At 48.4% G+C, this 15020-nt stretch overlaps 6 protein-coding genes across 6 annotated transcripts; 3 read left to right on the forward strand and 3 right to left on the reverse strand.

Moving 5' to 3' along the window:
- Nucleotides 1-47: 47 nt before the first annotated feature.
- BT62DRAFT_927636 (TPR-like protein) lies at nucleotides 48-1426 on the forward strand. The gene is made up of 6 exons (XM_043185307.1): nucleotides 48-137; nucleotides 190-486; nucleotides 533-569; nucleotides 626-724; nucleotides 778-936; nucleotides 986-1426. Exons 1-6 carry the CDS (start codon nucleotides 60-62, stop codon nucleotides 1063-1065), a joined length of 750 nt encoding a protein of 249 aa, XP_043043819.1. The 5' UTR covers nucleotides 48-59; the 3' UTR covers nucleotides 1066-1426.
- On the reverse strand, nucleotides 1141-1998 carry BT62DRAFT_1001160 (LexA/Signal peptidase; the record flags this gene model as incomplete). The annotated part of the gene is made up of 5 exons (XM_043176696.1): nucleotides 1141-1198; nucleotides 1293-1336; nucleotides 1400-1723; nucleotides 1773-1832; nucleotides 1879-1998. 5 exons carry the CDS (start codon nucleotides 1996-1998, stop codon nucleotides 1141-1143), a joined length of 606 nt encoding a protein of 201 aa, XP_043043820.1.
- Nucleotides 1999-2070: 72 nt separating this feature from the next.
- Nucleotides 2071-3853, forward strand: BT62DRAFT_927637 (PAXNEB-domain-containing protein). The gene is made up of 4 exons (XM_043185308.1): nucleotides 2071-2529; nucleotides 2588-2846; nucleotides 2905-3076; nucleotides 3134-3853. Exons 1-4 carry the CDS (start codon nucleotides 2075-2077, stop codon nucleotides 3676-3678), a joined length of 1431 nt encoding a protein of 476 aa, XP_043043821.1. The 5' UTR covers nucleotides 2071-2074; the 3' UTR covers nucleotides 3679-3853.
- An 879-nt stretch (nucleotides 3854-4732) lies between these two features.
- BT62DRAFT_927638 (uncharacterized protein) lies at nucleotides 4733-9833 on the forward strand. The gene is made up of 9 exons (XM_043185309.1): nucleotides 4733-5215; nucleotides 5269-5796; nucleotides 5849-7976; nucleotides 8031-8369; nucleotides 8425-8749; nucleotides 8806-9002; nucleotides 9053-9333; nucleotides 9384-9461; nucleotides 9517-9833. The coding sequence occupies exons 1-9, from the start codon at nucleotides 4771-4773 to the stop codon at nucleotides 9549-9551; spliced, it is 4356 nt and encodes a 1451-aa protein (XP_043043822.1). The 5' UTR covers nucleotides 4733-4770; the 3' UTR covers nucleotides 9552-9833.
- Nucleotides 9758-12654, reverse strand: BT62DRAFT_927639 (amino acid permease). The gene is made up of 19 exons (XM_043185310.1): nucleotides 12322-12654; nucleotides 12263-12270; nucleotides 12183-12209; nucleotides 12095-12130; nucleotides 11990-12039; nucleotides 11826-11935; nucleotides 11597-11767; nucleotides 11479-11540; nucleotides 11321-11423; nucleotides 11217-11271; nucleotides 11133-11161; nucleotides 11022-11083; nucleotides 10844-10968; nucleotides 10712-10787; nucleotides 10497-10663; nucleotides 10284-10445; nucleotides 10052-10233; nucleotides 9949-10000; nucleotides 9758-9893 (listed from the first exon to the last, which is right to left on the reverse strand). Exons 1-19 carry the CDS (start codon nucleotides 12480-12482, stop codon nucleotides 9888-9890), a joined length of 1644 nt encoding a protein of 547 aa, XP_043043823.1. The 5' UTR covers nucleotides 12483-12654; the 3' UTR covers nucleotides 9758-9887.
- Nucleotides 12655-13307: 653 nt separating this feature from the next.
- BT62DRAFT_1001163 (uncharacterized protein) lies at nucleotides 13308-14539 on the reverse strand (the record flags this gene model as incomplete). The annotated part of the gene is made up of 2 exons (XM_043176697.1): nucleotides 13308-14309; nucleotides 14360-14539. The coding sequence occupies 2 exons, from the start codon at nucleotides 14537-14539 to the stop codon at nucleotides 13308-13310; spliced, it is 1182 nt and encodes a 393-aa protein (XP_043043824.1).
- Nucleotides 14540-15020: the final 481 nt, after the last annotated feature.

A 15020-nucleotide genomic window follows, 5' to 3' on the forward strand; every position in this document is an offset into this window, starting at 1 on the left:
TGTAATTTTAATCAAAGCTCCCCCGCCCTATTATGGCCCAGGGTTGTCGGCAACGCCCGATGGCTGACTTCAACTCAACCCCGTCGACCAGTATACTTACAACTTCAAGCATAGAACAAGAAACCGATACCATCAAAGTTTGTTGAATTACTTGCAGAATCATCTTTCTATTCATATTTTGCTTTGCAGAAAAGTCTTCAATATGCGGAGGAACTGAAGCTCGAAGGAAACGACCACTTCCGCCAGGCCCAATGGAATGAAGCCCTCGTTGCCTACCAGTCTGGGCTCGGTCATCTTCCAAAGCGCAGATTCAAGAGCGTTTCCGAGCTACCAGAAAATATATTACGCACCAATGATAAAGATAGGGAGATCGATGAGCCAGATGTAACTTCCGACAGGCCTGAGGTAGTGACAGAGATGGATAAAGAGTGCGCCAGAGCGCGAGCCGTGTTGAATGCAAATATAGGAGCGTGTTTCGTGAAAATGGTGCGCTTACAATCGTTTTCGTAACGATCTAGCTCATCGATTGTAGAACGAATATAAGCAGGCTGTTGAGGCTTGCTCCCAAGGTAAATCCCTCTGTACCTCTTTCCAATAGAATTTGTTACCAACAACTACCACTTAGCTCTCGTTGATGACCCCCATTATATTAAGGCACTTCAACGACGCGCAGCATCGAATGACCAAATTGGTTCTTGGACCTCACTTACCTCTGCTCAAGAAGGTACTACGTCTATCCTTTAGACATTTTAACACCCCCATAATATGTTGGAACAGATTATAACGCGCTTCTCAAAACATTGCCGCCGAATTCTTCACAGATCAAGGAAATTGAGCGAAGCCTGCAGCGTCTGAAACCTAGACTAGACGATGTGCAAAAGCGCGAGACAGCAGAAATGCTGGAAAAACTCAAAGGTCTCGGTAACAGTGTCTTGGGTACGTCGACTGTGGTGATAGTGGCTGCTGTACTAAGACTTGAACTAAGGAAATTTCGGTTTATCGACCGACAATTTCCAGTTTGTCCCCAACGGACAAGGCGGATATAACATGAACTTTTCTCGATGATCGGCCATTTATATTGCGGGCGGGTATGTACATTATTAATGGCTTAATTGTAGATTGGGCTCGTGTTGTTCACGGTCATAAAATCGTTCCCTTAGCTGCAGGACGGATGCTTTCCTGCTCAAAATGTGCAAGCCTGGCGCGCGCCGGATATCGTAAATAAAGCTTAGACAGACTCCAGAAGCTGGGATGAACTCTAGCGCAGAGTGGAAGGATCTCAATCTAAATACGTTACAGGGTTACGGTATATCGTAAAGTCTCTTAGTGGCCGGATCTGCATTTGAAGAATTAGGAAGAGAAAGTGGCATAAGATCAATGAATTCACCCTGGCTCGCACCTTGCCTTGTATCAAGGCTATTGGAACAGGTCCATAACGCCGTGAATCGCGCGAATAAGAAAAGTTGTCTCCACTAAGCCAGACATGGCCCCTGGGAACGATGACATGCTCGGTCGAGGGTGCCAGGTGCCCGGTGGGATCGACACATATGACATCGCCAGGAAGCCCAATTATTCGTTTGCAGACAATGCGAAGCGGATCTAATGGGGATTTGACTGTTACTAGGTCACCGCGAGAAATTTCAGTAAATCGCAGAGATAAACGATCTTCTATGACAAGATCATTGGTGACAGCCAAGGTCGGCAGCATCGATGGGCCACCTGTCTGTAGAGACGAATCAGAAAATGTAATACATAACAATGCCGTGACATACATATGAGGGCCGACCAATGTAGTCGAAGAACAGATGTGCTGCACAGTAACTGTTGAAAAGCTGATTCGTTAGTTGCGAGGGACGCGTGGGATACGTCTGCACTTACATTCAAAAGACCTTTCCCAACAACTTTTGCTTGATACGACCGGCTTTGGGACTTGAAATGATAATAGCGACCCCAAAGATCGTGATACTTGTTCAAGAAAATCTTCCTGAGCGATTGCATGAAGACATATGCTACTAGGGGCAGTGAGGGGAGAGTGAGAGTAGAACGATTATCGAATGTTCCCACGGGTATTTTAATGTCTTCTTTCAAGAAAAAGGTCTCGTCCGAGCAGATTGCCTTGACTGGCACTCGCTCGTCGCCAGGATCCACATCTACCATCATCACATCCACTGGTATTCCTTCATTAGACGACCTTCTAGGTGGTGGCTTGCCCTTGTCCTGTTCGCTCCTCGTGCAAACGTCCGATCCTCATTCTTCTTACGGAGAATTGGTGCACAAGTACTTCATTGCCCAGGGTCTTGTTACTCGCCAAAATGTTTGTGTAATCTCGGAGAATCCATTGAATCTCGTCAAGGGATGCATGTGGCTGCCAAACTCTGGAAACATTCAATATAACTCTCCGCAACCCGTAAGTACGATGAACATCAATGACGACGAGGAGACTGGCCAATCTTCAAACGAAAAAATCAAAATCGCTTGGAGATATGAGCAGATGAAACAATTTCAGACTACAGTACCATCATCCGCTCTGTATGTAAGTTTCTTCGAATGACTGACTGAATTGTGAGACTGATTTTTCGCGGTACAGATCTGGTACTGAGGAATCCTGTTCGACGTTTGATCTGACTTGTCGCATACCGGATTCAATTATCAACAGTGCTCTTCAGTCAGGGCAACTTTCCTTGTTCGACGTAGGCATCATTGGCATGGATGATGTGTCAGCTCCATGCTCTGCTTTAGTACTTCGCCAGATCGAGAAAGTTATTAAGGCAGGATCTCCGTCAACACCTCTTCGGATATGTATTCCAGCCTTAGGGTCTCCTGAATGGGGGGATGTGAATAGTAAAGTAAACGCCCAATAACATCACTTAAAAAAACTTGGACCTTTTTGACCAGCTTTCTTAGGACATATTACGCTTTTTGCATCGTTTTCGGACACTTTTGAAGCAACACGCCCATACATGTGCTTCAATCAGCCTCCCGTGTCATGTTTCGAGGCCGTTCTGGGATGGTCCAGGCTGGTCCCAAAAGCTTGGATGGTGTGTTGATGGTTCAATTACTTTGTCCGCGTTTAGTGGTAAGCTATATCTTTCCTAGAAGGATTTCATTGTATCAAATTCAATATTCCTTGTAGCCAATCCAGCTTTGACTGCGCTCTCGCCTTCTCACCACGGCCTCGTCGAGATCCGCAGTCTACCCGCGCCACATACGTTACTTTCACCCAGTGACAAATTTTCCACGTTACGTGGACTATCATCATCCGCTACGTCTTCTGGAGGTGGCGGTGAGAACAACCTCGCATTTAAGTGCACCAGGAAGCGACTGGTATTCGAAACGCTGCATCTTGATGTCGAAGGGGGTGTAGGGGAGCGGCGGACAACACCCTCCACCGGAACGGTCATGCAAGGTGTCACGAACGACAATACTCTCGACCAGTCTCTACTTCCGAGAACGGCAGTAGCAGCAGTGGAGGTGCTCTTAGAAGAAGACTTGAAGGTTTCAGTCGCCTCTTCAATCACGTCCACTGTTCAGATGGAAGGCTCCGTGGCGGCAATGGTGCCCAATTCATCAATGATAGACACACTGGGTTCTGTGGGGGGGGAGGTCTGTTCGAAGGGAAAGAAACCAAAGAAAAGGGTTGCATTCCAGTCAGACCGACCGGACTTGTATGACTTTTAAGCTCATCTCATGTCGGGCATCCGCAGTGTACGGGTTCACAGCCAGAACGTTTCCGGTAAGCATCAATATCTACCAGGCACGGTTCGGGGAGTGTGATCGAATGAAACCGTTGTATCTGAAGTATTTGAATGGATGTCTACGGAAGCATTCGGACCCTGAATAAAAGACTTGGTATGGCGCTGTAACTTTAAGGCGGAGTACAAGAGGCTCCGTATGGCATAAAATATATACATGCAGGTAAATGATTGATGGGACAATAGCCTTACTTGAACAGCTGGATGATAGTTATCTGGAGAAATACGGGATCTTTCCACGTATAATGAAATGATTCCGGCCCAAGGCTAGTTCGGAGGCGAGTCGTTCCATAAAGGTGACGAGGAGATGGCAGTAGTCTCGACAGTTGTATCTCTGACAGGCACCCCCTTATGTAGATGTTTGGCTTTAGGTTCGAGAGGCCTTCGGTATTTCATGACGAAACGGAAGGCTGACATTGCCATTGACGGCATGTTATAGAAAACGATCCTGTAAGGGTTATGTACAGGCCGGGAGAAGAGATCCGGCTAAACAGACGAGACGCAAGGCAAAAAGAGGGGAAAGCAAGTACTAGTTTGTTAATAACCTTTGGCAAGGTTACTGGCGTCTTCCGCGGTCTAAACGATCCCTGCACTTAGCCCACGAGCAGAACCGACAGTGAAGCCGGCGAATGGAACCAATGGCAGAAAAAGGAAATAACTCGGCGTGAGTGCCACCTACGGTTCCAGAATTTCGAAAGAAAACATTGACGACAGCACAAGCGAACACTGGCACCGTCTACCGCCTCCCCCACTGACCGACGCGACAGCGCGGATACTTATATTGAACAAACCGCTGCCACCGATGCCTTTGGAAGGCCAGAAAGAGGAGATATTCAGAAGGTCATGGATAGAAACGGATACAGAAGACGAGGCCGGCAAACGAGGTAAGTGCTCGTATTCGGCATCAAGCATTCTGGGGACACCCGGATGAAGCAAAGAGAGGCAAAGCAGACCAGCTGCTCTTTTCCAATTCTGGTGGTCACCCCTGCCTACATTCTCGTCTTCTCTTTCTTCCCTCATGTTATCGTCGTCGCTGACCTTTGTCGACCTTCACAATCCAGATATCGACGCCGACTATCTTCGCGCCCACTCGTCGATCACCGTCTCTTCACCCTCACCGAGCCCCAGTGCCTACCTCCGTCGTGCACCAACAGCTTCTCCGTTGCTCTCTCCTATCGAACCGGATTGGTCCCCGAATTTCCGTTCAAATATCTCGCCATCTACTAATCTTTCAGAACCAATTTCAGAATCAGTAGTATCCCTTAATTCCCCAGCATCTTCCAACTTTTCTGGTCAATCTTTTCCCCAATCTCTCCCGGAAGGGGACCCCTCGTTCACTGCCGATTCCGGTCGTTCGCGCTCTGCAAAGTCCTTGTTACTACCAGATCCTTCGCAATTCCCCGACTCGCATCCGTTTCGCCCACCCCATCACCATTTTGTTTCTCCACCTCCAGGCCTTTCTGGTGCGTCTCCGGCACTCAATTGCCTCGCCTTACTCTATGCTAACCCTCCCCAGATTCTTCTTCGTCAACCCGATCATCGGGCTACACGAGTACAGGAAGTACACTCCTCTTAGGTGATTTCGTTCACGTCGCGTCAGGGGACGATGAAAGCGCCGCGGGAAGAATAACGTCTGATTCTGTCGTGCAGCTGCTCGGAAGCGACGCAGTTCTACCTACAGGTTCACCAGGAGTACATTCTCGTGCTCCTATAGTACCTGTGGAGCGTTCAACAAGATGGTCTGAGGGCAGTTTTAGGTCCCGTTCCTCCTCTCTTGGCAACAACATTTCCTCCCACAACCACGACCATTTCGTTCCCAGGCTGCACGAGAAGCCTAGTTACGACATGGGTTGGCACACCTTCGACGAAAGAGATGAAGTGGGCATGAGCGAGGAAGACACAGATGATGATCAGGCCCTTGACGACGAATATGACGATGATGACAAGGAAGAAAGGACCTCGGCTGCTGTAATTGCTGATGAAGGTCGTGGATTGATTGTCCATGGCGATAACGTCCCTCTTGCGCAGTTATCGGTCCAACCAGGTTCGTCTTTCTGCCGGTCATCCAAAGACCTTGTTGAATTCATATAATATAGGGACTACCCATCTTCTCGTTGGATCATCTGCTAACCCGAACGCTATGCCTGCTTTTCTGACCAACAATATCCCCCAAATCTATAACTCCCTTTTGGCCCTGGATATCTCAGCCAACTTTCTCGGTGCTTTGCCTCCAGTTCTCGCGCTGTGTGCAAGTCTTGAAGAACTTAATATTGCATCCAATCCACTACGTGTTTTGCCGGTCTTTCTAGCAGATTTGTTAAATCTTCGTGTCCTCATCGCCGATTCAACTGGGATAAGTACCCTTCCAGAAACACTTGGCGATCTCGATAAACTGCATACCATCAGCGTCCGCAGGAATAAGATGCATGCACTTCCTAGTTGGCTTTGTCTGTTGCCAGCATTGCAGACTCTCTGTGTCGACGGAAACCCTTTCCAAGGCCCATGGAAAGCCCTTGTCGAACCGTTGCTGGCGAAGACACCGAGGACGCCCGTATACCCGCTTTCTACTCCGGTGTTTCCATTATCGTCAGCCAGCACCCAGAGTGGTACAGAAACAGATGGCACAGATGGTGATGACTTCTCTGGTCCACCCAGCGCCGTCTCACCGGCACCCTTTACTTTGTCTCTGGAGGATGAGGAACAGACTATCATTCCTGCCAAAGCACCCTTCTTGGCTCACGCCAATTCAGTCTCTTTGCCCACCATCTCGGATGATTCTCAGCGGCCTTTGGTGAGAACGCGGACAACACCCAATCGTTCTTTTTACAGCCAAAATCGAGCCAGAAGTACAGGTCCCGCGTTGGAAGAATCCCCGCATACTGAGCCGCCTGAGCAGTCAGATGATGCAGGCTACTTTGGTGATCATGAAATACGGAAGATGAAAAGCGCAGGGGACCTCCGCAGGGGGGCATCCGCTACCCCTTCATTTAATCCAGAACTCCCTGTGAATACGTTAACAAGGCCACCCTTGACTCATTACGCTACATCGGTATCAAGTAACAACCTCTTGGCGAAGCCCGACCCTTCCGAACGTCCCATTACGAAGCGCTTTGCTAGTCTTGGAGCTTCAACAGCCCTAGGAAGTCCCCCACGAAGCGCATCGCATGGCTCGAGACCCGCTCTTACTGCATCACTCTGGGACAATATTTCAGAGGGCGATGACCAACCTTATGACCCACATAATCGGGTGTCTTTTGTCCCGGATGGCACGTCGTCACCCAAACTCGCAGGCGACGACCTGAATAGTAAAGCCACTGTTAGACTGCGCCCTCCCAAAGATAGCAAGGAGAAAGGGAGTCGATGGGGGTTCTTGAAGAAAATGTCGATGGGGAAAATGAAGATCGATTCTCCATCACGACCCCTCACCGCACATTCCATTTCCGGAGTAACGCCTAGGCCTTCCAACGGCATGCAGCCCTTATTCCATCGCACGAGCAAATCCCCTCAAATTGATGTGCGGTTTTCAACGACGGGCAATCTGGATGCTTTCACCCCTCCGTCCATATCGACATCCTCCCCGCCTTCTGAACGTCCCTCCCACGAGTTACCATCAACGAGCCAATTAGCGCCGCCTTCTTTGGCGTCCTCGTCAACCCTTCTGGTGCCGTCTTCCCCCGCCCCACGATCTGGCAAGCGCCGAAGCTTCCTTCCATTCGACACTCCGATTTCCCTCACTATTCCAGAGCCGTCATCATTCATTCCCGGTGTGACAGCAACAAACGACGACGATCCGGAAACTCGGATAAGGTCCCCTAGTCCTGTCATAGATCACGAGAAGCTTCTGCGGCGCGAAGAAGAAAGAGCACGGGAGGCGTACATGAGGGCCCTCCGTTCAGTCATGGCGTATCTGAAAGACATGAATGATCTGGGAACTGTACAGCAACCTGTGACGATGAATATCCCAGGCTCCGAAGAGATCACCCTTCGGCCACGACGCCCTACTATCGTGGAAAATGGCCGGGAGGTTTCGACGGCGCTAAGTGGGGCCACGGTTGTCTCATCAGATTCGGGCCAGCTGCGCTCAAGCGAATCGATAGCAGGGATGCGAAGTGGGGGTGCAGCACAAACGCTAAGTGTGGCAACAACAGATAGCGGGTCATCCGAAGAACGTGTATACAAGGATGACAAAGGCAAACGAGCGATGGTCATTCGTGAGATTGTCGCGTACGTTATATATTCTGCTTTGCTGCGGCTTTTCGTACTGATGAATATGCGTAGCACGGAACGAACATATGTGAAGGGACTGCAGGAGCTTATGGATATCTACATCAAGCCGGGCTGTGCCCCCGTCAATATGCTCACTGGCAGCTCTGGCAAGGAGACAGTCGTTCCCCCTTCCGAGCGAAAAGTTGTCTTCAATGGAGTGGACGCGTTGTTCTCTTTCCACAAAGAAAGCTTTTTACCGTCACTAGAAGTCGCTGCAGCGCCTCTCATGAAACCAAAAGCGGATCAGGATGCGGACATTGAAGGACAACTTTCGTTGAATGTGGCGAAGGCTGTTGGTAATATTTTCGTCAAGCATGCTGCCTTCATGAAAATGTATTCAAGTTATATCAAGTGAGCTTCCTGTCACCATAGTTTACTTCTTTGCCACACTGAACTGTTTTCTTAGCAACTTTGATCACTCTGTTCAACGTGTCAAATACTGGACATCAGACCGTAACACTTCTGGGAGCTCCAGCCCTGGGTCAACGATGTCACCATCGTCAAGTACAGCCCAGCTGGTTGGTCTTGGCTTGACAATGTCTGCTGTTTCATCCCCGACTGTCGTGGAAAGCAGTTCGGGTCCAGCTGGCTTGCCAAATCTTTCTAGTAGTCAACGAAAACGAATACGAGCTTATCTGAAGAGATGCCGGATGAGTCCACGACATTCACAGCTGAACTTGGAAGGATATCTTCTCCTTCCAGTGCAACGTATACCTCGGTATCGGTTGCTTGTGAGTTCTCTTCAGTCTGAGATACTCCCTTGTTCATGTTGACATTTTACTCGCAGCTAGAAGAATTACTTCGAAGCACGCCGCCTAGCTACGACTTTATGGAAGATCCCCTGGATCGCGCCTTATCCGAAATATCCCTTCTAGCTAATAACATGAATGAAGGCAAACGCGAGTCCGAGTCGAGACGAAAGTTGGTACAATGGCAGGCAAGAATACGAGGCAAATTTCCCAGTCCATTGGTACAACCGCATCGGTATGCCCGTTGCACCGACAATTTCGAATTGGCTGATGACTTCTATGAAGGCGACTTATAATGGACGGTCCACTATTATTGACGCGGGTTGTTCGGAAAGCCGTCGTGTCCTTTGAAGCTATAAATTCGCAAGGAGACGCCTCTACTGTTCAAGTCGATTGTCTAGCGCCTGAGTTAACTCCAAGGCCTCTTGTTGGCATCCTCTGTAATGATCTCTTGGTTCTCTGTCGAGATCCTTCCGATGGACAAGACCCTTCGTCTTCTGTTGATCTCTGGGCAGTCCTAAGGATGCAAACATTGCCGCAACCTGCTAGTATTGTCCACGGAAACGGTCGGTCTTTCCATCAATAATACTGTGTTGTCCTGACTTTATATTTGTAGCTCTCCGGCTGGTTGATAACAAAGCGATACTATACTTCGATGCCCCATCGTCATCCGATGCATTGAACTGGTATCGAGGTTTGCGTTCTATCTTTGATCTTTGAAAGTGTCTAGTCTCATGTTCTATTATTAGCAATTAACCTCCATATCCCCGCCTCCAAAACATAGACAGGTCATATGGTACCTACCTACCTTTGATATCTCTTTTCTATACATAATTGCATATCATCGTTAACATAGGCTCTGCTGTTCATTCACATCTCAAATGACTTTTTCCATACTATTCAATAGCCTGATGATCGACTTTATTATCCATTCCTGCTCAGTATTGCAACTCATCGTTCTACACTATTTTAATCCAACTTAGCATCTGCTCTTGTAAAATCAATTGGAAAATACATTGTGGAGGGATGTAATGCACAGATTATATATATATGCTTTTAAGAACACCATCTACACCAACTTAGTACTCAAGTAATTAATTATATCTCGCATCCTTCGTAATCACATCTGAACCAGTTGTTAGTCTAGTGACACCGATGAAAAGGGATGAAAAGCAACTCACAAGCCACTGCCAGAAGGCCTCCATCTTATTCCTCGGCGCGGGTTCATCATAACTACAAGACCGGTCAGGAGCGATTCGGTTAGAAGAATATCGGTGGACGTACGTCTCAGCTTCAATTTCTGCAATATTTGTCACGAAGTCCATATCGCGAGCCCGGACATACGGCACTTTGTAGTAGTATTTGGAGGCGATGTAGAGGACGGGGAAGAGCATTAAAGGGAAATAATTTGTTACGAAAGTGTCTCGTTCCCAATGGCCCTTGAGGAAAACATCCCATCCACTCAACTAATGATGATATGAGCCATGAACAAACATGGAAGGATACGTGAACTCACGAAGCAAATAACGAGTGATGCGATCATACCGTACCATGCTGGTATAGGCTGGAATCTGACTGCGAACGGCATCTTGCTTCGGTCGTAGCCTTGGACTTTAAGACCCTCGTAGAACCGAATATAAGTGACGCAGATACCGAACCAAGTCATCAGACCAGCGACCTGGTATGTTTGGTTTAGCTTCGTCGCTACCAGGATGGAATGTTCACTTACAGCAGTCATGTTGGAGAACCATCCAAAGACTTTGCCGGATCCATTGCTGACACCCATATAAGCTAGAGTGGCGAAAAGGGAGCAGAAGATGATAGAAACATAGGGAAGACCTTTGCGAGTCGTGCGCAAGAAGATCTTGGGAGCATTGCCGGAAGCAGCGAGACCATCTAGAGGGTGATAAGATGATGATGATTTTCAGCACACATGGAACTTACACAGAGCTCGTGAGCTGGTATACAGATCACTAGAAGCCGCAGACCAGGCTGATGTCAAGAGAGCAGCATTGATCACCTGTGGGGTAGATATAAATGCAAAGTACATATGAAATCATTACACTGTCAACTTACAGATGGAAGGCCTCCAATGCCTGCATTCTTGATAGCGATGACAAAGGGCGACGAGGCAGCGGTACCATCACTCAGATTCAGTCTTGAATCACTCGAAGGAACGAGGAGACCGATGATTGCGGTACCTTATCCATAGTTCAATGGCCAGGACGCACAATTATTTCCTTAGGTCCCTTACCTCCGATGTAGAACAGAAGTATACGGATATAGACTCTTCTGATAGCCTTAGGCAAGTTCCGCCTGTACATTATGTTAGATGCTAGATTGCAAAAGAAGCACTTGTAAGGACCTGGGGTTTTTAGCTTCACCAGCGGCGATCTGGGAATGTTTTGATCGGAACCGGTATGAACGAAAGGTGATGGATAACACTTACGGCGACAATCTCGGTTCCAATGAAAGAAAACGCTGCTTGGGTCATAACGGACCACCTAAAATACATGTAGACTCAAACACAGCATTGAAAAAAAGAGCCTATACCATCCCAAAAACCGGCCTTTTGCACCAGCAATGTCTGCGTACTGTGCGAATGGACCCGGGTGCTTCCAATACCTGAATCCAAGTCGGTCATGGTTGGGACCGCCTGTTATTCGCGATAAGTCAAGATGGCGTTCTCGCAAGAACGGGATACGCGTCACCTCCGAGATCGAGGACAATGCCAAGAATTATAAGACCGGTAATCGTGATGACTTTGATCGAACTAACAGATTTTTAGGCCCCGAATTATTAATATAGGGAAAATGCAAATGCACATACGCAAAGATAAATTCTGCTTCACCATACGCTCCAGCGCCGAACATATTAATAGTGATGACGACGACCAAACATATTGTTATCCATGCTGAATTGTTGACGGACTGGTTCCAGTAGTTAATGAGGACTGCGGCGGCACTCAGTTCGGCGGGCAAGATAATCGTCCAGTTGTACCTAGCCACGAGTGAAAATGAACATTTGACTAGTTGCCATGCGGACGACATATGCATACCAGTAGTTCCAACCCATTGTGAAACTCAATGCGGGGTCAACGAAACGCTCGGCCAATTTGATATGTCCACCAGGAATGGGCAAATAAGCAACCATCTCTCCCAAGGAGACCTACGAGGTGATCAGAAGGAGGGAAATTGAAGAGATGCGTGGGGCTGTACGCACCATGACGCTCCAACATATTGTTCCAACGGTAATGTAGCCAAGCAGAAGACCTTTCAACGACAGTCAGAGGAGACGATCAGTGATCGACAAGATCGAGTCAAGTACCAACTGGCCCGCCATTCATCAAAGATGTGGCAGTTCCTGGTGATGCATGTTAGTTCTACACACCGTGTTGGACTGCCACCTCACGTACCCAAAAACAACCCGGTACCGATGACACCTGGGTTACGGTCTTAAGAGTAGAACTAGGCAAAAAAGTACTACGAGACAAACCTCCAATACTGTAGGGACAAAGTCAGTTGCATGGATCGAGGGGAACGAGTTCAACGCACCTAATCATTGCAATATGACGGTTCTTCAGTTGACGGACGAGCGTCCGCTGGCCGCCAATGTAGTCGCCATGGGAGAGCTCGTGAGCAGATTCGACGTCGGAAGAGGCTTGAATCTTGGACTCTAAGCCATTTTTCTCGCTGGACGACGGCTTGCCGGACATTATGTCGAAAGATGATGACAATAGAAGATAGCCGAAGAACGCGCCAATTGAAGCTTATATGGAAAAACAAGCACTTGCTCCGGCTCTCCGCATAAAACTGCAAATTGTACCTTAGCCAGGCCGATTTCGGGCCTGAGAACGCGCCCAAACGACCCACATGGCGATAGATAAGTAGTAGTGCTGCATATGCTCGTAGCAGCACTTGGCCAGGGGCTACCTCAAATAGTATTCCGGCTCTAAATATATCATTACTACCCGTATGGAAAACTTGACAGGAGAAAGTACAAATGCTTGGGTGCTCTGATCATGTACGGATCACCGCCGTTGACAAGAGTGAACGACGAAATCACGGTAAGACGACACTTAGTGGCCGGATGTGAAATTTAGTCTGCAGAAAAAAAGCTACGATCGGTTCCATAATAGATGATCCGCCACACCGAAGATAAGAACGTTCTCGCCCAGCCCACTATCAAAAGCTGAGCGGGGGGACAGCGGGAGTCGCAGAGTCGCCCTGGGTCGTCAAGTCCCGACTTTCTATGACAGCTCAGATCTTTTCTAGAATCCGGACACTCTGCCACGGCCTGTAAATTGTAAATCGCACACGTAGCCCAAATCAATGACCGCACACGACCAGAATTTACATTTGATCTACTCAGCGCTACCCCAAGTCCAAATGGTGGGACACGCGTAATTAAGTTGCTCCTAGACCGATCGTAATCATTATCTAAGTTTGAATGTTCCAACCATATAGCTAAGGTCCGAAATCCCATCCCTCCATATTCCGGCTTTCTTCCAGCAGTTAAAGGCCAGTTTTGTAAACGTATTTTAGTCTTGGGGGAAAATAGGTAGTGACTGTAGAAGCTCACGGGGCGCAGTAATGTGTGGCGATGGACTTGTTGATAGGAGAGGAGACATGTCGAATTCCAATCGTCTCCAGATACCAGACTCAAGTGTTCCGCAAACCGGACTTGGAGGCGAATCATCTGATACGCCCATGGCAGGTAGGTTGATCCAGCTACCGGCTCGATCATATTCTTCCAATGCAACACCCCTCTGCGCGTCCAGATTCCACTCTTTCGCTTCACACTGTCGTGCAGTTAACCACGCAGCAAGCGAATTGGTATTTGTGGAGTCAAATGACGCAGACGAAGGAGAAGGTGGGGCCAATCGAGGTCGATGCCGAGCAATAAGCAGTGGGTCCGACTGCCAATGCGTTTCAGGGAGGTCCGGTGGGTCAGGCTGCTGATCAACGGACCTTCGTTTTGGGGCGAATTTGAACCTTTTGGTGACTTGAGCAACATTCCTCACTGCCTGTCGTAAATTTAGAATGCTTTTGGAGATTTTGTGCAATTTCCGTGTTGCGCGTTGCAGCGAAGGTCCCTCCTCAGTTTCCGGTGGCTCGGGCGCTCGGGCGCCGCTCCGTGAAAGAGGACGGGAGTAATGCGATACAAAGGAAGAGGGTGTTAACGGTCGTAGGATCTCGCGACGAACGGGAGATTCCCAAGGAACATAGGGACTGTTGGGATGACTCAGGGCAGGCATGTGGAAAAGAGAATTGTCTGTAGCAGGCGTGTTAATTCTTCGGCTCCCCGGAGACGGTGAAATGGGTGGCGATGATTGTACGGGAGGGGGTGACGTCGGAAATCCAGTCGAAAAAGCAAAAGACTGGAAGTTGATATCAAGCAGAGTCGATACCAGAGAAGAAGATGGAGGGAGAGGGGGAAGGAGATGGTATGGTGATATCTCTGGAAGCTTGTGACTAGGACTGGTATTGATCTTGTTCCCTAAGACAGTAGTAGGACCGTAGGTAAGATTGCTGGAGACATCCTAGTTGGTATTAGCAAAAGACACAAAAAAAACATGGTATCCTAACGCACTCCATTGAGGTCAAATGCCTTGTCGACAAGCGGAGAACGAGGAGTAGACCGTCGTTCGGTAACATTGTGTCTGGATATTGCAGAGTGTGAGGTCGGTGGGTGAGATGGGCATCTCTTTTTTTCGTGACTGGCGTGAAGAAGAAAGGTAGGTTCAAGACTAGTTCGGCCACGCGGTGACATGGAACGAAAGGTGAGGATTTGGCAAAGCAAGTCAGAATATTAGGCTCGTTGAAGACGTTGACAAAGTTGAAAGAACGTAAACCGCACGGTAGCGACGGTGCTTCGTAATAAAGGTCATAAAGTATCAAGAACGGGCAAGGGAGAAGCAGACAAAACCAGGGTACTGGGTATACAGCGAAGTCTGCAACACGAGGAGGACTGTCACCACAATGACACAGCCACGTGCTTGCATCCCCATTCGTATGTCGATCATCTGACCGGCCCGGCGCGATCGTTGATCGCATTGCTTGACTGTCAGCTACATGGAACAAGTAGGCTTCAGCTGTTCAATCACGCATATGATCTGTGTTATACCTCCGCCACCTATCAGCGCCGAATTTAATCCACAAAAACATACATACTTGGAGGAATGTCGTCCTCTTGTGACCTTGTTATCACGAGGCACAACCTCCCAATTAGATGTATTCTGACGCATAGGTGA

This window comes from Guyanagaster necrorhizus (genome assembly GCF_019112545.1).
Source record: "Guyanagaster necrorhizus MCA 3950 unplaced genomic scaffold BT62scaffold_4, whole genome shotgun sequence".
Classification (NCBI taxonomy): Eukaryota; Fungi; Basidiomycota; class Agaricomycetes; order Agaricales; family Physalacriaceae; genus Guyanagaster; species Guyanagaster necrorhizus.